The sequence below is a fragment of the Rhinatrema bivittatum genome, chromosome 13, assembly GCF_901001135.1.
Source record: "Rhinatrema bivittatum chromosome 13, aRhiBiv1.1, whole genome shotgun sequence".
Lineage (NCBI taxonomy): Eukaryota > Metazoa > Chordata > Amphibia > Gymnophiona > Rhinatrematidae > Rhinatrema > Rhinatrema bivittatum.
This window is the reverse complement of record NC_042627.1, coordinates 64,890,506-64,915,571: the sequence shown is the minus strand read 5'-3', so window position 1 is coordinate 64,915,571 and position 25,066 is coordinate 64,890,506. Positions and strand designations below refer to the sequence as shown.

Genomic DNA, 25,066 nt, shown 5'->3' with positions numbered 1-25,066 from the left:
AAGAGAGGTAACCGGCCCCCAAACCCTGGCAGCTTGTTACCATGGAGTCTGACCCGCAGCCAATCTGAGCGAGAATCAAGGGTCGTCGGTCAACGACCACCATTAACCCCCTCCCCACCCTAGCACCTCTAAAGCAGTTCTCATGGCAACTCCTCCTCAGAGAGGCGGGAGAGACGCCCATCAGCAGGAACCGGGAGTAGATTCCCGAGTACAGTTAGATCCCCTGACAAAAGCCTTCACCCAACCTCTCGTGCCCCGCGCCCTCTCCCACACTCACCAGGGAGCGAAAAACTCCACAAGCAGAAGGCTGTACTGCTTGGTGACGGACTCGAAGTCGTCGTCGGTTAGGTCCAGCACGTCGGAGGCGAAGGCCGAGCTGACTGCCAGGAGGAGCAGGGTGCAGAGGAGTTGGGTCTGGTAGGCCATGGCGAGGTGGGGGGGGAGGAGGAGGTCACACCGCTTGACGAGAGGCAAGTAGGTGGTCGCGCGCCGGTGCGGCTCCTTCCGCCAACGCGAGCGTTCAGATGCCTGCTCGCGACGCACTGCAGAAAGAGGAAAAAAAAAAAAGCGCTCTCAGCCACGCCGGAAGTAACCACGGAAAGACCCGAACCCGCAGTGTGGCAGGCAGTCATTGGCCCTCTTCAGCTTTACGTCACGCCGGGAACGGTTGGTGAGGGGGAAGCAGCAGCCAATGGTAATAAAGCAAAGGACGTGGGGGGGAGATGGCTGTGAACCGAGGGCGGGCTGGTTAGGTGAGCGGTAGACGAGCAAGCACCAATGCTTAGGCGCGGAGGCAAACGTTCTTTAAGGGGATTGGCTGGGGGGGCGAGGTTACCCAGCGGGCCGGAACAGATTACCTCGGTGCCGGGCTAGCGGGGCATGGGAGTCTTGCTGGTTCCTGCAACCGGGGACGGAATTCCCGTACAGTTTCTTTTATTAGAGCTTCCCAAACGTTTAAGGAGAAGGGCCACATAGGACGATTCAAATCACCGAGCCTTTATGCATAAGGGAACTTTACCCTCCCCTGCATCATTTTTGTCAGCCTTTTCTTTATTGAGATGAGGCAACCACCCTCCAATTGTCCTCGCGCTACAGGTTCTCCGTTTTGCTCTCTATTCCTTCCCAACTAATTTCTAACAAGTGTTTCTTTTTTTTTTTTTACCACCGCTGCACACTGAACCGAAGGTTTCACGGCATTGGCCACAAGAACTCCAAGGTCTTTGTCCTGGGTGGTGACTCCTAACAGAACACGGCATTGTGTACCTGTAATAGAGATTAATTTTTCCCCCATGTGCATTTCTTTGCACTTGTCCACAGTAAATTGCATCTGCCATATAGATGCCCAGTCTCAGGAAGTCCTGCAGTTCCTCACAATCGGCTGCTGTTAACGATTCAAAACTGTTTTGTGTTAGCTGCTAATTTGGTCACCTCAATCGCTCTTCCCTTTTCCCCGATCATTTATGAATATGCTAAATAGCACAGGTACCAGTACAAATCCCTGTGGCACTTCACTAACACTCTTTATCCATTTGAAAAAAATTACCATTTCGTTATACAATTAGTCAAAACTAATTGTCTCCTCACCTGCCTTATCTGCTGTAAAAAAAAAGCATATATATATATATATATATATATATATATATATATATATATATATGTCTCATAACTTGCCATAACTGAAGGGGTCTGAACGCTTCAACCTGACTTCATGACGGGTTTACTTACAGTCTGCAATACAGCTGTAATTAGGACATTGAGAAACTTTCTGTCAGCACATTGCACATTTTCATTTTTTTTGGCTTCGCTGTTCTTATTCTCTGATAAGCTTTCACTGCTGTAACCTAGATTAGAACAATGGATGTATTATGTGATGGGCTGTACTACTGCAGACTCGCGAATTCCTTTCCAGAACTGCAAGTCCCAGCAGCCTCTCCTGCAGAACATGGGAGAAGTTTCACGAAAGTTCCAGGGTGTCTAGGGAGGGGGTCAGTAGCCCCTTCAGCCGGAATATGCTTGCTCAGCAATGCTTAGAACGCATGTGTAAAAGATAAGAACTGTAAAGTGCATAAGAGTCTGCTCCTGGAGGGGAGGGGCATGCAGTTGTACTAAGCCTTTGTCTTAGCTGCATCTTGCTGGCAATAAAAGTCTATCTTTACGGATCAGTTGTCTGGACCTCCTTACTGACTAAAAAAGAGACGGTTACATTTGGCGAGCCAGCCAGGAGGTACCGGGGACGCTATTTTAGCCCCCCAGTTGGTCCAGGGGATTTTGTGGCGGAGTGATCCCCCAGACTTGCCTGGTGAGTGGCCACCGCTGAGTTCAGTGATCAGGTATCTGAGGGGGTCATTCCACGGAGATCCTCTGAGACCTTTGGGCTGGTGATCTGGGAAGAAGGCTTTCATGACGTTCGGAAGAACCCTGCAGGCGAGTATTATGGGAATGATGGGAAAAGTGAAGAATAGCTAAAAGAGTAGCAAATAACCGGTCCATCCGTGAGGGGACCGAGGGGGCTTTGATCACACCCCAAGCGGTGGTTTGGTAGGAATTGCATTCCGAAAGCCACGCGCATAAAAAGAGGAAAAAGAAGTAACGCATACGATAGTGGGAATAGGTTTCTTGTTGTGTGAAAGTGACCCTTTTGTGTCTGACGGATACGGACCCCTTACCTATCCGTCTTCCCTTCCCTCCTTTGTCTGTGATTCTATCCTAATGGGAGGGGGCGGTTCTACTCCATTAAAAGTCAATACGGAACACTATAGGGAAGTGTTCGATAGACATAAATGTACTAAACCCGGAATGATTCAACGATGCACCCATAGGTGGCCCGGTTTGTGTGTAAATTGGCCTCCGGAAGGAACTTTCAATTTCCAAACGGCCACAAGGGTCCTGAAAATAGTTAGTGAAGAAGGGAATCCGGGTTGCCCTGAGGATTAACCGTACATAACTGCTTGGATTGCAGTTATTGAGAATCCTCCGTCGTGGGCAAAGAAGTTAGTGGAGGGAGCCGCCCTCGTAATGGTGGCTCAGGCGCACAAAATGGGGAACTGGAAGTCCCCATTATTAATTAAGGATTGTAATGTATGTAACTGTTATCTGTGAATTGCAAGCACATGTACCAGGGATTTTTTGTTTTTAATTGTTTTAAACCCTAATAAGAAGAGATTTTGGTTTACAGATGCTGCACAAGACTACTATACAACAAATTAATGTACAGTGTTAAGTTAAAATACTGATTTGATTACTGGAGAATGCATTTACTGGTGTTGAAGTTTAGAACTTGATGGCAGTTAAGGGTTAACGGCAGAGATAATTACAGGAGAGAGGAGGGAATCGAGCCAGAGGAAAAAAAAAAAAAAAAAGACGTTGAGCCAGTGCGTAGTGCATTCAACATGGCTGTGCGTTTCAATGCTTGTCTCATATATATTATCTGTTATTTAAAAGTTACATTGGAACGCATGATAAAGTATGAACTCTCTTTTGCTGACGCAGTTTATTTTGAAGCTGTCTCTGGGAAATTTAGAGAAATGATTAAGAATGGGTTCTTTGTTAAAGTTTTTCTTGTTGCTTCTTTGGCTAGCAGTAGTTAAATATGCAGAGCTACTCCCTGTTTTAAGGAACTGGCAAGATAAGACAGCCAAGCATGTGCAGCGCTGACTGTGAGAATTACAGGATGCCGTTTGTAAAAAAAAAAAAAAAAAAACCGGAGAAAACAAAGACTTAATATTAAAAAATTTTGATTCAGTGGCAGGCGCAAGATAAGGATTATTGGAAGTTGTGGGCAAGAGAAAGGGCCACTATGCAAGATTAGGAACAAGAGCAAATATGAGTCGGCCCAAATGATAAAGTAGTAGCCCCCCCACACACACATATATATATATATATATATTGCAATTATGTTCTTTTACCACTGGTGGGGGCTGGGCTCTGGCTATTACCATATGTTCTTAGTGTTTGCAATGTAATTGATACAAGGCTTCCAAGGGTTTGATCATCACTCCTGCACACCTAAAGCGCCCCCCCCTGGATCCTTGCCTGCAGATCCAGGTTGACTTTATTGAATTAACCCAATGCCAAACTTACAAGTATGAAGGAAGCAATGTTTTGCAGCTTCTGGCCCTGCCACTTGGGCTGAAGATGGTTCTTATGGATATAGAACTCCAATCTATATGTTAAATCGTATTATCCGACTACAAGCAGTGTTGGAACTTCTCACTAATGACTCATCGTATTTTGAGATGTATGGGAACAGGGATCAGGAAGAGAAGAAAAGGGCCCGTCCCTGCAACCAGGAACTTAATAATAGAGACCCGACATCCGAAAGAAGCTGCAGAAGGCCGAAGGCTTTGAGGGCATGAGCCTCAGCCAGTTAAAAGCTATAGCAGACCAGGTATGTGGAAATAGAGAAGTGGAAGAGAAAAGAGAGAAGCAAGTAGAGACATGAAGGAGAAAGTGACTGTTAGCCGCCGCTCTCGAGGACACGCGGACGGGAAGGAGCCAAGACAATGGCAGACCGCGAAGAGGAGGGGGAACAAGACCCCCCCCCCCTTTGGGAAAGAATCAGTGTGCGTACTGCAAAAATGAAGGCCATTGGAAGAGAGACTGTGAAGAATGGCAAAAGAAATACGGGAGCCCTGCAGTGAATACTAACGACAAAAATGGACCTGCACCGACACAAAAGGGCCGAGGAGGAAGGAGATCGGACAACCCCCACTGGCAGATGGCGGGGGAGGCGACAAGGAGCATACAGCCTGAAGAGACCGGGAGGGAAGAATCCCCACTGACCCTCTGGTGGAGATCCACGAGGTAACACAACAAAAATCAGGGGCCTGTTGGACTCAGAGGCCAACGATCTGTCATGACTGCACCAATCGGCCCCCCCGACGAAAGAGACTGTTTCTATAGTGGGTGCCTCAGGTCAGGTACTCACTGCCCCTCTGCAGAAAGAATGAACTATACAAGTAGGCGGGACCATGGTATCCCTTATCGGATGGAACCTGCTGTGTAAGCCTCAGACCACATTGAGATTTCAACCAACAGGGGTAGTTAAAGCCTCCTTCGGGGACCATCCAGTGATACTCATCTGTCCCCTCCAAGAAGAATGGAGACTACATCTTCCCATAGTCGAACGAACCATCGAACATCGATATGAAAACAACACCCCCCTCAACAAAAACGAAGACAACTGATGGATAGTTTACCCCAAGTATGGTTCGAACAGAACCCGGGAGGAATAGCTATCGACGCTACCCCCATATGGATAGAGATGAAACAGAATGCACAGGTGATAAATCAACCTCAATACCCCATTCCATATATGGCCAGGCAAGGAATCCAGATACATCTGCAGAGACTGTACGACTTGGGCATTCTCCGGCGAATCCGATCTGCTTGGAACACCCCTTTGTTGCCAGTAAAGAAGCCTGGATCTAATGACTATCGACCAGTACAAGACTTAAGAAAAGTGAATAGTCAAGTAGAAGATCTAGTAGCCCTCGTGCCAAATTCATATTCAATCTTGGCTCAAGTCTCTCCTGCATCAAAGTGGTACAGTGTCATTGATCTCAAAGATGCCTTCTTCTCCGTCCCGGTGGCGGAGGAATGTCAGAAGATTTTTGCTTTCACATGGGAAGATGCAGATACTGGAGTAAAGCAGCAGTACACATGGACTCGGTTGCCTAAAGGGTTTAGGCACTCACCTACGCTGTTCGGTGAGCAACTGGCAAAAGATTTAAAGATGTATCAAGTAAAGTATGGGCCAGTCATACAATACGTGGATGACCTTCTGTTGTTTCGAGAGACGTACCTCGAATGTGCGGTATCCACTCTTCAGCTGCTAAAGACGTTGTACTCAAAAGGGTATCGTGCAAGTAAAAAGAAAGCGCAAATCTGTGAATTGGAAGTAGAGTATTTAGGCTTCCAAATACGTGGAGGAACCCGATGTCTGGGGATTTCTCGCACCAGTTCTATAAGAGATCAACCTGTACCCACTTGCAAGAAAGAGCTCCGGGTGTTCCTTGGAGCTGCAGGATACTGTAGGCTGTGGATTGCTAACTATGCAGTTATGGCCCAACCCCTGTACGACAAGTTGCGGGGTAAAGAGGCAGAATCTCAACCCTTCCAATGGGAAGGAAACGAACTGGCAAGCTTACGTCAACTAAAAGAAGCCTTAATTGAACCACCTGCTTTAGGATTGCCAGATGTAATGAAACCATTCCATCTATTCGTCGATGAAAAGAAAGGAATGGCCATTGGGGTATTGACTCAAACTCTAGAATCATAGGAACGACCTGTTGCATATCTGTCAAAAGGAATGGACAATGTTGCAAAAGGATGGCCAGGTTGTCTTCGAAGCATTGCGGCTGCATGCTTACTAATTCCAGAAGCAGTCAAATTAACTTTTGGACAAACCTTGAACGTAACAACTCCTCATACTATCCAAGGACTACTAGAAACTCATGGGCCAAAATGGATGACTAATTCACGTCTTGTAAAGTATCAAGCTCTGTTATGTGAAACTCCTGAAATTCAAATACAAGACAGCAAAAACTTGAACCCGGCCACTCTTATGCCGGCACCTGAACCAGTTGCCCATGATTGTGAAGAAGTCATGACTACAATACATTCCAGTAGACCAGACCTGAGGGATCAACCCTGGCAAGGAGCTTGGACTTTATTAACTGATGGGAGCAGCCAAATCATTCATGAGATACGTTCTGCTGGATATGCTGTTGTATCCGAAGATGAAATCGTTGAGGCTCAACCTCTTCCCCCAGGAACGTCTGCACAAAAAGCTGAACTAATTGCCCTTACTCGAGCTCTGCAGTTGGCAGAAGGAAAACTGTAAATATCTATACAGACTCTAAATATGCCTTTCTTACAATTCAAGTGCATGGAGCATTATAGAGGGAAAACAACTGAACAATGCATCAGAAGTACGTGAATTACTAGACGCAGTTTGGCTACCTCGCAAGGTGGCTGTAATGCATTGCAAAGCACACACCAGGAAATCAAACCCTATTGTCAAGAAAATCAGAGAGCAGATGAAGCAGCAAAAAGGGGCAACTCGGGAACCCTTCCAAGCAGTATTAATTGCATCGAATCATCAGGCTTCAGGCAGTCCTGGAGCTCATCACCAACGACTGCTTTCGCTCTTAAACTCTGGGCAAAACAAAATACCAAAATTATGACTGCAGTGTACCAGAATAGATTGGTTTTAGATTATCCTCTGGCCCAGGAAGGAGGGTTTGTGGAACATTTAACCTCTCCAATTGTTGTTTACAGGTAGATGACCAAAACAAGGTTATCCAAGACATCACTGATCGCATGGTCAAGATGGCACACGTCCCTGTCCAGCAATGGAATAGTGCTTGGGACTGGACCAATGGATTCCGTGGTTGGTTTTCCATGATCGGTGGATTTAAGAGCTTGTTTGTTATCCCAGCCAGTTTAATTCTGTTTTGTTTTTTAGGACCCTGAATTATTCCTTTCTTGCTCAAACCGCCTTCGTCAGGTGATGAAGGACATTGCTGAATGCAAAACCGCCACGCAGCTTCTGTCACTGTACATGTATTCCTCTGAGCCTATAGAACCTGTTTAACCATCCTCATGTTTTATCCTGGGCCATCTTCCCATACATGACAAGTTCGGGCTACAAAGGGGGGTGGAGCCAATAGGGCCCATCCGTCTCAAACCCGTGAAGAAACCATCGGACTGTTTGGGAAATTAGGGCCCCCTGAGAACTCAAATTGCTAATTTTTCTTGTTTCTGTTTCTTTCAGCTCCACAGTTGCGTTGTGATGGTGTGATACTTTTCATAAAGAATGATAAGTATCAAAGGGGGGAATGAAGGGGTCTGAACGCTTCAACCTGACAAAGGACTTCATGTACCAGAATTCCCTGCTTCATGACGGGTTTACTTACAGTCTGCAATACAGCTGTAATTAGGACATTGAGAAACTTTCTGTCAGCACATTTTCATTTTTTTTGGCTTCGCTGTTCTTATTCTCTGATAAGCTTTCACTGCTGTAACCTAGATTAGAACAATGGATGTATTATGTGATGGGCTGTACTACTGCAGACTCGCGAATTCCTTTCCAGAACTGCAAGTCCCAGCAGCCTCTCCTGCAGAACATGGGAGAAGTTTCACGAAAGTTCCAGGGTGTCTAGGGAGGGGGTCAGTAGCCCCTTCAGCCGGAATATGCTTGCTCAGCAATGCTTAGAACGCATGTGTAAAAGATAAGAACTGTAAAGTGCATAAGAGTCTGCTCCTGGAGGGGAGGGGCATGCAGTTGTACTAAGCCTTTGTCTTAGCTGCATCTTGCTGGCAATAAAAGTCTATCTTTACGGATCAGTTGTCTGGACCTCCTTACTGACTAAAAAAGAGACGGTTACATAACTACCGTAAATAAGCCTCCACAGATATACTCCATGCAATCCATATTTCCTCATTATCCGCTGTAACTTTGTGACAATGTCCGCTGTAACTTTGTGACAATGTCTTAACCCTCATTTTATTGCCTCATGTAAATAATGTTACGTTCCTTTTAACTTCCCAGCTGCTATCTTCTTCCTCCTTTACTTTCTCCCCCCTCCCCCCCCCCCCTTTTTTCTCAAACCTGCCCCATCCCCCTCTCCCTGTTTATTGTAATTTCCTCCTTTCGCAAGTTTATTGTAAACCCGCGTGATGTGCCCGCACGAACACCGGTATATTAAAAGCTGTTAAATAAATAAAATAAATAAAACCTCTATTTTCTGTCTTTTATTCAGTTACCAATCTATATAGGACACTGCCTTCTATCCTGTGAACTCCCAGTTTTCCTGAGGAGTTTCTCATGAGGAACTTTGTGAAATGCCTTGTGCAAATACATTATACTGGCTCACCTTTATCAACATGTTTGTTTATATGTTCAAAAACTATAGTAAACTGGTAAGACATGTGATTATTAATGCTGTATATAAGAAACTGTCATGTTTACTTCATTAATAACAGCACTCAGAACCTAGAAGATAATTTCCCCCACCAGGGGATCATAGATTAACATCAGAAGAAAGTTAAGCATTTTAAACCCATAACTTGAGGTGTGGTCTCTGGGATTCTGTGATGGGACACTAGGCCAGGGGTTATATATATGAATGCGTGGATTTTTAGTTGAACATTAGAGGGTGAGGAGTGTGTTATGTGAGTTCCAAATTTTTGCTTAAGAAGGAATCTTAGCCCACATATTGTGGCCTGAACTAGGGGAAGAACTCAGACTTTCTCTTTTTTTAAGGAGGAAAGAGCTGGAGTATTTTGTATTTTACTTTGAAGGAGGTTTTTCTACACAGCCTTCCACTATGAGAACTGGAAGTGATTGCAACTTGATTTCCCAATTCTTGCCCAATGAGAGATACAGAATTTGATTAACCAACTCAGGGAATAGAATTCACACATTGGGAGTTACAGTTGGATTAGTCACCCTGTCAGAAAAGAACTCCCATGAAGGAATTTTAACTATCACCAGAGCAGAGGGAGCTGTTTGAAAACTTATTATGGAAGATAATCTAGAGTCACAGACTTACCACAAGTAACTTTGTTTTATAGAGCATGAGAAAGGAAAGATACTTGTATGAATTACTATATTGTACTTCTAAAGAAACCTTTCAGTAAAGTTATGCTGGAACACCCTTCTGTTTCCAGCTTGATTATTAATAAATACTGCAGAGCACGAGAGAAGGCCTGTAGACTGTGAGAAAACATCTAGGGACCAGGAGGTTATTCCCCCCCCCCCCCCCCCATTACAGGAGAATCCTATTGGCCTGGGCTATTTAAATGATATGGGATGTGAAGAGAATAATTAATCTTACATCCTATAAAGACCACACTTCGTTCATCTCAAGGGGATCTTTTATCTATTCCATCTTTACAGGAAGCTCACTTAAAATTCAATAGTAATTGAGCTTTTGTTGTATTGGTTCTGAGTGCAGGACCATGGAGGAAGTTCCCAGAGAGAAATGGGATGGGAGCAGGGATGGCCAGAGTCAGCCGACAGACATGCGAGACCTAAGCTTGGGTGAGTCTCTGAGTCGCCTTTTTCTTGTTTATTTGGGTTGAGGATGGTGTGCAAGTTGTTAATCCTCATTGTTCCCTTCGTGAGGGCACTTCCCCAGTCATATTAGAGACTTTGAAGAATGCTATCAAACGATTGAAGAAATCTTTGTCTGTCAAAATAGACATAATAAAGATCTACAAGGGCAAATTGAGTCACATAAAGAGACTCTTCAGACTCATACTGATAAAATTGAATCTGTATGTGGCTGAAGAGTCTCTTATGTGAATCAATGTGATGTAACAAAGACTTGAGAATTTTGAAAATCCTGTTAGAAGGATGAATTTGCCTATTCTAAATTTTCCCAAAGCTGCTATGGTTACCCCCTCAGGATATGCTTAGGAAGTTCTATATTGATGTATTAAAAATTTAAGAACATAAGAAAATGCCATACTGGGTCAGACCAAGGTTCCATCAAGTCCAGCATCCTGTTTCCAACAGTGGCCAATCCAGGCCATAAGAACCTGGCAAGTACCCAAAACCTAAGTCTATTCCATGTTACCACTGCTAATGGCAGTGGCTATTCTCTAAGTGAACTTAATAGCAGGTAATGGGCTTCTCATCCAAGAACTTATCCAATCCTTTTTTAAACACAGCTATACTAACTGCACTAACCACATCCTCTGGCAACAAATTCCAGAGTTTAATTGTGCGTTGAGTAAAAAAAGAACTTTCTCCGATTAGTTTTAAATGTGCCCCATGCTAACTTCATGGAGTGTCCCCTAGTCCTTCTATTATCTGAAAGAGTAAATAACCGATTCACATTTTTTTCAATTTCCTCTGAATCAATTCCCTAGATTAAGGTTTTTTACCTTTCTACCAGGGGGAATAAAGATCAAGCAACTAGTACCCCCTAGGAGCAGGAGTGGGCAAACATTATTGTGCTGGGGCCACACTGCAAGTTATCGAGCGCAATGAGGGCTGGAGGATGGGGTAGGGTGGGGAGGGGCTGGACCCCGAGACAGCAATCAAATCTCCACCACTTGCTGCAGGCATTTCAGCATCCAGTAGGCTTAAGCGCCATCATTTTTAGCACCCAAGGGACCACTTCTATCATAGATCCCAGCGTCTAACAAAACCAGAAAAACCTTCAGCCCAGGAGGTAGAAGGCATTTTCTCAGCTAGCAGACTACCTCACCTCAGTCACAAATGCAGGCCATAAAGTATAAATAGCAGACATAAAAAGTGGACTGGAAACCACCTCAAGCCAGACTCTTATGCAGTGCAATAAATCAAAAACAGAAATATCACCATTCCTCATAAAACAAAGTTAAGAAATAAAAAAAACAACAATGAGGAAACCATACTAATAAAAACATTTCAAAACAGATGACAAATAGAACACCATCTAATAATTAAGAATAAGGATAAAAAAAAAAACTTTAAACATTTCCCCAAAATCAATCAGATATTTCAAAACAGCAGAATATCAAACACCCAATAATTAAAACTAATAAGGAAAAAAAAAAATCCCACCCCCTCTCCATACCTGGAAACTTTTCATTTCCAGTCACCCTGAGACTGTAGTCTTGGATTAGTAGGGGGAAGGAGAGGAGAGACACAGACTTCCTCCTTTCTCATATACACGCATGCTCATTCACACTTCTACCCTCTCTTCTTCTGCTTCCTTCCTCCCTTTTCCCATCCCCTTCCCTGTCACTAAACCCCTTCACCCTCTTCCTTTCCCTATCACTCCCTCCCTCACTTCCACTCACCCTTTCCCCTTGCTTCATTCTACTTCCCTCTGTAATTCACACCTCCCATTCCTCCCCTTCCCTCTGTCACTCACTCGTACTCCCATTCACTCCCCTCTGTCATGCACCCTCCCACTCAATCTCCTTTCCTCTGTCACTCACCCCCTCACTCCTACTCACCCTCTTCTGTTTCTCATTTTCACCCTTTCCCACTCAGTCACTAGCCCCTCTCTCTCACCTACCCACTCATCCCCTTCTCTGACACATTGCCTCCCTCTGTCACTCACCTTCTTCCCACTTATTCATGTCCCTTTTATTTCACTTACTCAGCATCCTCACCACTTTCCCTTCCTTTCCTCTTTGTCCCTTCCCATGCCTTCCTCTCTGTCCCTTCCCTTACTCCCCTACTACTCTTCACAGCAGCGTGGGGCCTCTCCTCACTGGCTGGGAACCTCACCAGCACAAATGAATGGGATCTTTCCTCACTGGTGGCAGTGGGAACCCTGCCAGCGCCAAAGAACGGGGTCTCTTCTCGCTGGCCGGAGGGAGGGAATCTCGCCTGCGCACCAATAAACGGGGCCTCTACTTACTGGTGGGGGGGTGGGAACCCCATCAACGCAGCATTAAAATGCACCGATGCTCCTACCTCCCTTCTCAAGCGTTGAACGTCATCAAGGGCGATAACTTGGCCTTTGACAATGATGTCAGGTAGGCAGATCGGTGGACCACACATCCTGGAGAGTGTCCAAGTGATAGGCGGGCCAGAATAAAAAACCTTTAAGAGCCTACCACTGCCCTAGAGTGCTGTACCTTCTTTTTCTGAGGATCTTTCTGAGCTCTCTCAGGTGTCCCAGATAATTGTGGTTTATTTTCTTTCTTTTCAGAAAAATTGATAAGGTCTAGCCAATGAAAATTATTTTCTAATTTAAAAATAATTTATTTCTAGGTGGTTGGATTTTCTTATTTCCAGATGGTACCAGAGTGACTCAGTTGAAACGAAAATCTTTCCTAAGGAAAAGCACAGACAGTAATTCCTCTAGGAGCATCTTCTTTTTTTCTTCAGTATCCATGTGAGTACCAGGTCAGTCTCCATGATTAGATATTTTTTTGTGTTTTTGATCCTAAATCAATTAGAAGGCTTTCTTTAGAATAGGGAACAGTTAGCTGATCCCTCCCCTTTGATAGCTGAGGTTAGTTAAAACATCACTTGAATACTTTTATGTTAGATTTACTTGTACTGTAATTCTATTCCTAGTGTTATATTTTTCTCTTATTCTATCGTATTTGGTCTAAGCATATGATGTGACTTTTTTTCTACGTTACGTTTCTTTTCCTTCTTTTATAGTTTTGTCAATCACATCTACGGTGTAAATCAAGGTTCCTTGATTTGTTTGTATCAGTATAAATTGATTCATGAGACAGTGTAAGGGAACTCCCATGCATGTTCAGTAAAGATTTACGGAACCTTTGAAAGATGGGTCTGTGTTGGTGCCATCAGATAATGCCACCAGGCCTGGATTTTCCAATAGGCCTAGAGTAGTACAATTTGGGAAAGTGGGGAATAGGGGCAGCAAATTTCCTGCCCCGTGGACCTCTAATCTTGCTACCATTCCTCCTATCACCTTGAGACCAAATCCATTCCAACCCGATTTCTGCCTGAACCTTTTCTTCCCACCACCACTTTACAGACTCCAGCTGAATTCTTAGAAAAAGGCAATGAGCACAGGGATTGAGCCATGTGCTCAAGTCCTGCTCCCTGCATGGAAGCCCAGAGGAGAATTGTAAGTCTACAAGCAGCAGAAGACTTGGAGGTCCACCAGTGGGAAATTGGAGGTCTATTGAGGGGGAGGGGGTAGAAGAGAGGCAGAGGTCAGGTATGTGTGTGGGGGGGGGGGCAGCCTAGGTCAAAATCCATCCCTAGACATCACCCACACATAACGGCTACTTCATGTCTCTCAACAGAGAACATTTTATTATGATGGATACAATATCCATAAATTCACCATCATGGTCTGATCATTCTCGAGTTGATTTTATAGTGGATACTCACATGGAATATCACCAGTTGAAAGAGGATAAAAGGAGTAAAAGGAATCTTTTGTATAAGGTAGCAGCCTATTTGAATCCATTTCCTGCACTTATCCTAGTTAATGGAGATTTTGGAATGCCAATTTGCATGCTATAGTAGATGTGGTTGCTCCATCTAGGCTACTGTTAATAAATTACACCATGGGGCTTATCTGGTAGAATTTGTCTGCATTTACTTCAACAGCAGGTTTGCCATTTTGAGAGGTAACTGAGGAGCATCAATAGGATTGTAAGACCCATATATATATAAATATAAGGATGCTCTTAAAGCTGACAAAAATCCCCCCTGCCACCCTGAACAACTTTGCTCAGCAGAAAATCATTGGAGATAGTTGTAGCGACAAGTAGTGAGTAGAATCTATGATAGGAAGGAAAACGAGACAAACAGGAATATTCAGGGCTTGTCTGATGACATTTTTTGCAAACTTGTTTGACACTAAGAGACTAGAAACTTAATTTGAATGTAAGTTACTTTATGACTCAGGGACTGTGTATATTAGGAAAAATGTATGTAACAGAGCAAGAAAATCCAAAAATGGAATTTAATACATTTCATAGAATGACAGTAGTGGGGCAGGGGAAACTGCTTGAGGTTAGATTCTGAACCTATCCTTTAGATTCCCTTCAAAGCTGGTGAAAAAGAATGAACTATGGTTAGGACCATATTTAGCTAAATTGATGAACTCTAATTTGGAGCAGGGACTATTGCCAGCTTCCTTAAAGGAAGCATTGGTGTGTCCAGTATTTTTAAAAAAAAAGATGCAAGTCACTATTGACCTGTGCCGACTTTACCATATCTAAGATAATAGCAATTTACCATCAAATTTAAGATTCTCTAGCAATGGTTAAAGCTTTCCATTTTAGACAGTCTAGATTTTGGAAAGGTCACAGCACTGAATCTGTTCTTCTTGCTATGATCAACAAAATACAAATGGAGGCACACGAGGGGAGAGATGCACTCCTCATATTTTTAGATTGGTCGGTAGCCTTCTATTCTGTTGATCATGACCTACCTTGTTTAGGATTTGCTGGTACAGTATTACAATAGTTGAAATAATTTTTATCAGGTCTTACCTATAGTGCGAGATGGCATTCAAGCTACTCAACAAAATTGTTTTTGGGTCCTACAGAAGTCCATTCTTGCTCCAAGTCTATTTAGCATTTATTTGGTACCATTAGCAACATTAATACTGCAATATGGAGTAGAATGCCACTTTTTTGTGGATGATGTAGAGCTAGTGACACATGTAGAATCAATGCAGCCAAAAAAGTTTGGAAAACATAATGCCTACTTTAACACTGTTGTGTCTTGGCTTTCCCTGTGGAAACTTAAGTTAAATCCCTCTAAATCAGAGGCTTTGTGGATAAGAAGAATACTTATAACTCTTCCAGCTATAGCTGGTATCACTTTAACCCCAAAAGATATGGGCTCTAGTGTGGAGGTTAAATTAGATTAACAATTTACCACGGAAGCCCAAGTGTCAGCAATAATTTGTATTATTTTCTACCATCTGCATCAAATTCACCAAAGACAGTCAGTTTTCAATAAGAAAGATCTGGCCATTCTTTGACACTGGGTTGCTTATTTTAATATCCTATACGTTGTGTCTCTGGACAAGCGAGGGTCGGTAGCAGGCGGGCGAGAGTGGAAGTCCAAGCAAGGGTCAAAACCAGGGCTAAATAAGCAGAAAGGAAAACAGGCTGCTGTCTGCCAGGCTGGGCAGACAGCAGGAACCCGCTGGCAGTGTGCACTACCAGGGGTAGCTGGTCCTGTTGCTGAGGCACCACAGGGGCATCTGAGGCAGCCTTATATTGGGAAGGGTGCTGTGGGGGTTTTCCCGCCCCAGACCCATTAAATGTCTCGAGTTTGGCACGCGCGCTAAGAGAGGCCAGCAGCGTCCTGCCACGAAGAGGAAGGCAGCATCAGGTGCGCCAACACTGTAGCAGGGTATTACAAATGTGTCTGTGTGGCGATTACAGATGTTCCCAAAACACAGCCACAAGATTGTCAACAGGAGCAAAACGATGGGCCAGTGTTAAACAAATTCTGGCTCCTTTGCATTCACAGTAAAGTTTAAAATATTGATTATGGTTTATCACTGTTTCAAATTAGGGTGGCCGACGCATCTGACAGAATTGCTCTTGCGCTACGAACCTTGTGCTCCTTGTGATCGCAACAGGTGAATTTGCTGGCAGTCCCTTTTTCTCCAGCGATTCACTTGGAGGCGACGTGTTGCTTTAACCTTTAGCTCTGGCTTCAATCCTGTGGAATACACTTCCCTGTGATGTTCAGACAGAGAAAAGTTTTCTCTGGTGTTGGAAAAGAGTCAAGTCGTGGCTCTATAAACAGGTCTTTGAATCCTGAGCATTATGAAATAGGTCATAAGACTGGATGTGTGGGGGGGGATGGGATGGGTTACATTTTTTAAACTGTATATTGTGAACATTTGTATTTCTTTTTTAAACTGAATTAGCAAAAGGCAGATAATCAAGTAAAACTAAATAAAATAAGTACGTGCTATGATTTAATGAAGTGTCTTAACTATCACATTATTCTAGATATCGAGTTCCATTCTCTCTTCCCTGGTGCTGTTCCTGTGCTGGTCCATGTGACACGAAGATGACCACATGATGTGCACTGATAATAGTTCTGCCATCTTGTTGTGTCTTATTGCATTGTTATTTCAGTATTTTGCTGGAAAATGTTATTGTAAAGTATATTACATAAGACTTGTTATACTGAGTCAGACCACAGTTCCATCAAGCCCAGTATCCTGTTTCCAACAGTGGCCAATCCATGTCACAAGTACCTGGCAGGATCCCAAGAGTAGAGAGTTTCCAAGCTGTTTATCCCAGGAATAAGAAGTGGATTTCTGCAACTCTACCTTAATAATGGTTTATGGACTATTCCTCCAGGAATTTGTCCAAACCTGCCTCAAATGCAGATACACTAGTAGCTTTCACCACATCCTCTGGCAACAAATTCCAGAGCTTAATTATACGTTGAGTAAAAAAAATATTTTCTCTTATTAGTAACTTCATTGTGTGTTCCCTGGTCTTCGTGCTTTTCACACAGTAAACTAATTAACATTTACTCATTTCATTCCACTCATTATTTTATAGACCTCTATCATATCTCCCTTCAGCTGTCTCTTCTCCAAGCTGAACAGCCCTAACCTCTTTAGCCTTTCTTCATAGGGAAATTGTTCCATCCCCTTTATTATTTTGGTCACCCTTCTCTGTACCTTTTCTAATTCTGCTATATCCTATTTGAGATGTGGTGACCAGAACTGCACACAAGATGAGGTCGCACCATGGAGCAATACAAAGGCATTATGATATTCTTTGTTTTATTCTCTATTCCTTTCCTAATCTCTAGCATTGTATTTGCTTTCTTGGCTGCTGCTGTACACTGAGCAGAACATTTCAATGTATTTTCAAACGATAACATCTAGATCCTTTTCCTAAGTGGTGACTCCTAATGTGGAACCTTGCATTGTGTAGGTATAAGTTGGGTTACTTGTCCATATTAAATTTCATTTGCATGCCCAATCTCCCAATTTTGCAAGGTCCTCTTGCAATTCCTCACATGCCTCTTGGGATTTAACAACTTTGAATAATTTTGAGTCATTGGCAAATTTGATCACCTCACTTGTTGTTCCCATTTCCAGCTCATTTATAAATATATTAAAAAGCAGTGGTCCTAGAGCAGATTCCTCTATTCACCTTTCTCCAATGAGAAAATTTACCATTTAGCCCTACTCTGTTTTCTTTTAACCAGTTGGCAATCCACAATAGGACATTGCCCCCATCCCATGACTTTTTAATTTTCTAAGAAGTAGCTCGTGAGAGACTGTGTCAAATGCTTTCTGGAAATCCAGCTACACTATATCAACTGGCTCATCTTTATCCACATGGTTATTTACGCCCTCAAAAAAATGTAGCAAATGGTGAGGCAAGACTTCCCTTAGTTAAATCCATGTTGGCGTTGTCCCATTAAACTCTGCCTATCTATACTTTCAACAATTTTGTTCTTTATGATAGTCTCTACCATTTTGCCTGGCATAGACATCAGACTCTGTTTACGGTTTTTTTTCCTCACGCTGTGGAGAATGCACAGCCTATCAGAGAAAGTTTCAGACAAAACAGCTGTAAGAGTTAAATAGCTTACATTCCACCTGTTTACAGCAAATATCCTCTCGTCTAGACCACAGCTGGTAAATATAGTGAAATTTATTTTAATCATTTTCATTGTACAAAAGTTTGAAAAATGTAGGTTAATGTGTAAAAAAAAAAAAAAGTATAGTATCACTCACGCCAGTTATTCATGCTATGGTAAAAAGTATAGGGCAGATATGGAAAGGGCCACCAAGTGGCCAAGATATAGCCAGCTATCTTTAGGATACATTTCACCCATAACCAACCTGGCTAGGCTGTGGCTGAAAGCAGTCTTAAATCTGATCGGCTCAACTTGTCTAGCTAGATTTCAGCCAGCTAGCCCTAAAAATTGAGTGGTAGCCGAGTAAAACAGGTAGGGAGTCTTGAGTTTGGGGAAGGCTATTACAAACAGCAGATGGCGCCGCCACACAATGCTCAGCAGCAGCACAGCTGCTTCAGTGCCCATAACACTCTGTCATGTTACTGCCAATGTGCGGCCTCCTCCGCCCAGCAATCTACAGCCCTGAAAACGGTGTGGCAGCCACTCCCCCCACACAGCCCCCAGCCTGCGCAGAGCCGCAGCTCCATTTTCCACCAGCAAAATGCAGTTCCAGAGACTCTCTCACTACCCCACTCCCCCATTCTGTCATCCCTCTAAAACATCCCTTTCCTCAGCCCCCTTGCTCTCAACTGCAGCCCCCACATCCACAATGCTTTTTCCACTCCCTTCTCGCCCCTCTTCCACCCGCCCCCCTCAAGGCTAGATCCCTTTGAATATTGATCCTATTGTAACATGCTGCTGATCCCAGGCTGCTACACCCTGGATAGTGTCTCTTCCCCTTGTGCCACCGTGTCCCAGCAGGGTTGCCAGCATCCTGCTTTGGGGCTACTTTCGGTGGCCTAAACCAAGACTAAGCAGCACTCACCAGTTTTATAGGCCCAGCCTCCAGGACGTCTTGCACTGCAGACTGTTGCCATCACTGCTACACTGAAATAAAAGGGAGCTCAGTTCCCTTGGTGAGTGTCTGAGCAATAGGTCCTGATCCTTAATCCTGTGTAGTTTCTGATTCTGCTCATCGGTGATGTTCCAGCCCTGCCTCGCTGTCACATCAGTGGTCCAGTTTATCCTTGGTGTTCCGGCCTTGTTCCTACCCCCCTTTCCTGCATGCAGTCGGGCAGAATCTTGCCTGCTGAAATTCTGGACCAGCCCCTTCCCACCGGTCAGCTGCTGCCTATTGGAGCTTAACTAGTACTGTGCGCCAGTTGGGCTGCATCAATCCAATATCAGCCTCAAGGGTCCAGTCACCCCGAGTTGTGACAGCGCTAGAATTATTTTTGTTATTACAGAAGGGAAATTCAGTTTTAAAAAGTGCTTGCCCCTGTGAGCAAAATGGAAACCATCCGGCACTTTCTGTGACTTAGCTCGAACCATATTTTTCTGTCCCATACTAAAGCAGAATTGCTTACCTGTAACAGGTGTTCGAGGACAGCAGGATGTCTGTCCTTGCACATGGGTGACATTCGATGGAGCCTAGCATGGAAAAATGTCAAAAGTTTCTAGAACTTAGACTGAGCTTTTGTGAGCATGCCATTATACCACATGTCCATGGGGGGGGGGGGGGGGGGGGTCCCTTTAGTCTCTTAACGTTTCTTCATTGCTAAATTATTTATTTTTTTGGGAAACTAGTTCCACAGGGAGGTGGGTAGGTTTCATGAAGATGGAAATCTTGTTGTCCTCAGAGAACACCTGTTACAGGTAAGCAACTCTGCTCTGTCCAAGGACAAGCAAGATGACAGTCCTCACACTTGGGGCAGCCTCTAATGAAAAAAGGGAAAACAAACAACAATGCCAACACTCTTGTTGGCAAGAAGCCTTTTTTTCGCTAACCTATGACAGGCAGCCTGGAACAGCAAGAACGGGCCCTTGGGAGGCCCAGTGAGACTGGCTGTGCAAACCGTGCAATTGCACAGGGTGGCACTCCTGGGGGGGGGGGGGGGGGGCCTCAGGAGCAAGGAGAGGCCCATGCTACAGCCAGTGGACCCAATCCCACTGGTGACAGCAGAATCAGAAAGCCCGTGCAGGCCCCAGCAGGCTCCATTCCACCAGTGGTGGAAGAAGACCATTCTGCAGCTCCTCAAGTAATTCAACACTCATCCCGCGGTGAAAATACAGGAAGTGCTGGCACTGCAAGTGTTGAATTATCACGGGGCCAGCATGCAGGAGGAGGTGCTCTCCCCAAGGAAGATTTCAGGCTGACGGCAGCAGTGGAGGAATGACAAGTGTGAGTGTGTGTGTCCCAACCTGCCAGCAGATGAAAGGAAGATGAGGGCCTGGCGCTGCTGGTAGATCCCAAAAAAAGAAGAGCTAGAGATGCCTGCGGGTTTTTCTGAGAGACTTGTGTGTGTGCAAATATAGGAAAGTACTGATACAATTCACTGAGGCTTTGACTCTGGAACATCTTATGTATCCATCTTTCATGATCTAGCTGATGCATTTGATACCGTCAACCATGAAATTCTGCTTTCTCGCCTCAAGAATATTGGTTTCTCTGGATCAGTCATGTCATGGCTTTCATCCTACCTGGATAATCTAATTCAGCAAGTACATTTAAACTCTGCTACCTCTTGGTTTCCTCTCCACACTGGCATACCTCAAGGTTCAGCCCTTTCTGCTGCTTTATTTAATATCTACATCACCCCTATTTGCCAGCTACTTTCCACTTTAGGGGTCTCATCGTATGTATATGCCAAATTCTCTTTCCCTACCTGGAAATCATGGCATTTCACATCCCAGTTTATCACCTTGTTCTCATTACTTCATAACAAACTCTCCTTGAATCTCTCAAAACAGAAATCTTAATACTCTGCAGCCCCTCATTTGATATCCCTAGCTACATATCTGTTAATAATATACCCATCAAGATTTCCTTCACTGCCCGCTACCTTGGCATTCTTCTTGATTCCAAACTTGACATGAGAGCTCATGTCAAATCAGTAGTCAAATCAACCTTTTATAAACTATGTCTTCTCAGGCACATTAAGCCTTTCTTTGAACCAACTGCCTTTCGAACAACATTGCAATCTCTAAATCTCGGCCTTCCGCTTACCTCAATTAAACCTCTTCAGCTTTCTCGAAATGCAGCAGCACGTCTCCTAACACCAGCCTTCATGATCATTTTTCCCCTGTCCTGCTAAAACTACCCTGGTTACTGATTTCCTGGAGGATCAAGTACAAAATTCTAATCATCCTCCTACACAATCTCATTCACAACAATAATAGCCCCTGGCTCTCCACAATTCTTCACCCCTTCACGATCCCAAAACCATTCCCTCCTTCAGATCCCCAAAGCAACGAGACTCAACATAACAAGAGAGCAGGCTCTCTCCATTGCTGACCCCATTTTATGGAACTCCATACCCAACTCTATAAGAATTCTAAATAACAAGCAAGATTTTAAGAAAGTTTTAAAACATCACCTATTTAAACAAGCTTTCAAAGACCTTTTTTAATCTTATCTGTCTATATTTGCTGACATGACTTTCCACCTCAATCTGTCTGTATTTCCCCATTACCCTGTTGATGTCTACTCATTTTGATTGTATGTTAATGTAACTATTTTACATGTATATAATGTTCTATAAACTAAATTTATTATGCTTGTTTTATTGTAAACCGCCCCAAACCTTGGAGGATGCGATCAACAAATCTTTTTAAATAAACAAAACAAACAAACAAACAAACAAATAAATAAATGAGGAGAAAATTTGTGCACCTCACTCCCACTAATCCATGACAATCTCAGGGTGGCTAGAAATCGAAAGCTCCCAGGTATGGAAGAGTGTGAATTCTTAAAATCCTTTTTAGTTTTATTTTCTGGGTTGAATTTGATGTTTCTGCTGTTTTGAAAGATTTATTTGGCGTTTGGGACATTTAAAAAAAATGTATGTAAGTTTTTAAGTATTTGATCTTTTATTTGTCATCTGTTTTTGGATTATTACTATTATGATTATGTATTTATTTTATTTCTTGATTTTATTGTTTGATCTTTGAGGAATGGTGATGGTTCTGGTTTTTATTGTTCCACTCCATAGAGAGTCTGGCTTCTTGGTGTTTCTAGTTCAGGTTTTGTCACATTTATATTTCTACTTTATGGTTGCTTTAGTCTGTATTTGGTGAGGGTCTATTTATGTTCTGCACGTGTGATTGAGGTGAGGTTTTCTCCTAATAGGAAGTGTAGTAGTGTTTTAGGGTTTTTGGATGATCAAGCTCATGCACAACACACGTTACAACTGGCCTAATACCATATGGGTTCCAAGTGTCTTTTTTGCAGGGATTTCTGGTTGGCATCACAGCAGTGCATGTAAATATAATGTAAGTGATATTTTTACCTTAGAATAAGGTACTGCAGGGGTACATGTACTAGGGCTGACGTCAGATTGAAATCTGATCCGTCTCCTGCTATCAAGAGTACACTATACCCATTGGTTCTGAGTCCATCTGCTACACGCTAGGAAAATTACCTTGCACATTCAGCAACTTAATGCTTCTTACTTACTTTCATGTTGCAGACCTCAGTGAGTTTTTTCTTTTTGTACCTTTCCCACAAACATTCATAACCAACCAGTGCCTTACTGAATCTCTGCATCAGTTTTCTGTGGTTGAATGAGAAATGATCTAGAAAAAGCTGAAGAAGTGGTCAAAGGTTTGACAATTGAGATTCAATGCCAAGAAGTGCAGAGTCAAGCATTTGGGACCTGGCGATCTGAAGGAGCCACGTGTTTTGGGAGGCAAAAGACTGACAAACCCGGACTGGGAGAGAGACCTTGGGGTGATAGTGTGATGATGTGAAAGTAGAGAAGCAATATGATAAGGTGGTGGCTAAGGCCGATGGGTTGCTAGGCTGCATAGAGAGAAGTACAACTAGCAGAAAAAAAAAAAAAAGGAGGTAATATGCTCCTGTACAGATCATTGGTGAGGCCTGACCTAGAGTACTGCATTCAGTTCTGCAGACCTCATCTCAAAAAAAGGATAAAGGACTGAATGGAAGCAGTCCAGAGAGAGGCAACCAAAATGGTGTGGGATCCGCCCGCAACGCATTATGAGATGAGACTGAAGGATCTTAATATGGAAATCTTGGAAGAAAGGAGATACACCACAGACTTTCAAATGCCTAAAAGGAATTAATGATGCACAAAAAAAAACATCTCTTCAGATGAAAAGGGAGCTGTAAAACTAGAGGTCACGATAAGAAACTCCAAGGGGAAAGGCTCAGGAACAATGTCAGGTATTTCTGCATGGAAAGGTTGGTGGATACATGGATTGCCCTCCTGGAAGAAGAAGTGGCGAAGAAAAGAACGGTACTGGAATTCAAAACGGCATGGGACCAACAAACAAACAGAGTCCTGCTGCCCTGAGAATGGAAATAAAGAATTGAGGTAACTTTTCTGCTACACATATAAGGCCGGATTTTAATACCTACACCTGATTTTATAACATGCGTGTGCAGCCGTGCGCATGTTATAAAATCCGGGGTCGGCGTGTGCAAGGGGGTGCGCGCTAGCGCACCTTGCGCGCGCCGAGCCCTAGGGGAGCCCCGATGGCTTTCCCCGTTCCCTCCGAGATCGAAAGCAGAGCGGCCTCTGAGGGAACTTTCCTTCGGCCCCCCCACCTCTGGTAAGCGTAACTTGCGTGCACCGGCCAGCTGCCGGTGCACAATCCCCCGGCTTTGCTGCTGTGCCGGAGGCCTCAGTCCCGCCCTGCCCCTTTTTTCAAGCCCCGGGACATACGCACATCCCGGGGCTTTGCGCGCGTCGCTGGGCCTATGCAAAATAGGCTCGGCGCGCGTGGGGCTTTTAAAATCTGCCCCATAGTTTACATATAGGCTTGGGAGTGGTCTGCACGGAGTGGTAGTTGCTGCTATCCTTAACAGAAGGCAACTTTGCTCTCCGTGACAGCAGGGAGAGTGTGTTTGTAGGGGGGGGGGATTGAATTCAGAGACTACCAACGCTGGGCCCCAACTTTTACGGTCAGGGTTACTGATACACAGACACGGCACATACTCTCTTGTCTCTTATTATTATTCTCATTAGACATTACCAGTTGTAGCAAATTCTGAGCTGTTGCGTGTGTGTGCGCTGAAAGATTAAGAGCTCCATCTAGTGGCCATTCCACAAAGCCAATTCTCTTGAGTGAGATTAGTTACTCCCAGGTGAATGTGGAATATGCATGCACTCTGCTCTTTTAGTGTAAACAGAAAAACAGCAGTGAATGTGCATTCACTATTGGAATGGGGGTGGGAGGAGATGCATCTGTAATATTAGTCTGAAAAACCAGTGCAGGGATCCGAACCAATCATTTAAATACCACTAGTGTTAGTACATTTCATATTGTTGTGCATAAAACCTTGCAAAAAAATGCTCAGTTTTCATGGGTTAGCAGAGAGTATTTTTCAAGCCTTGCTATGTACAGTTTTCCAAAAAGACCTGGTAGGTACACAGTCGATTACTTTTTGAAAATAAAAATGTGATACCTGGAAAATGGGATTGCCCACGGAAAGCAAATTCGCCAGTACCATCCCCGTACAAATGCAGATGTGCTTTTTGGGGAAATGTGTTACAAACATGCAACAGTAATCCCTTCACTTGAAATTACAGTTTTGTCTGCGAATGGCAGAGGAATGCCTACAAGAACGAGAAGAGAAGCGGAGACAGGCAGGCAAGTGGAACGGGGACGAACAGTCCCAAGGGGCAGAGAGAGAGACCAGGAGGAAACAAAGAAGAAGAGAAATGAAATCGGAGGCTTGCAGAGAGGCCATCGTCTCTGAAAATCTGGCTATTTACCAAAGTTTTTGGCCTTTGAATGGAGGGACTGCTGGCTCTGCCTTCCTAAATCCTTAGCCATCTGCCTCCCCTCATTTGAGCCCCTTCTTCCTTCTACGACCCTGGATCCCTCCGTTAACTTTAGCCCCCTTCAGACCACCTCGCCTTCCCTTCACCTTATGCATTTCTTTCTTGTATGATATGATCTTGACTGCTGTTATCT

General features: G+C 43.9%; 1 protein-coding gene and 1 long non-coding RNA gene across 2 annotated transcripts in view; one reads left to right on the top strand and one right to left on the bottom strand.

The window, feature by feature from the left end:
* The window catches only part of PDIA3 (protein disulfide isomerase family A member 3), a 52,301-nt gene extending 51,711 nt beyond the window's left edge, over positions 1–590 (bottom strand). Inside the window, exon 1 of the mRNA XM_029574836.1 lies at positions 278–590. Within this exon, the coding sequence (XP_029430696.1) occupies positions 278–426 (149 nt within the window). The 5' untranslated portion in view covers positions 427–590. The remainder of the gene's footprint in view (positions 1–277) is intronic.
* Positions 591–9,962: 9,372 nt separating this feature from the next.
* On the top strand, positions 9,963–24,760 carry LOC115075455. The gene is made up of 3 exons (XR_003852519.1): positions 9,963–10,048; positions 12,725–12,848; positions 24,679–24,760. It is a non-coding gene; the product is annotated as an uncharacterized LOC115075455 (long non-coding RNA).
* The last annotated feature ends 306 nt before the right edge of the window (positions 24,761–25,066 follow it).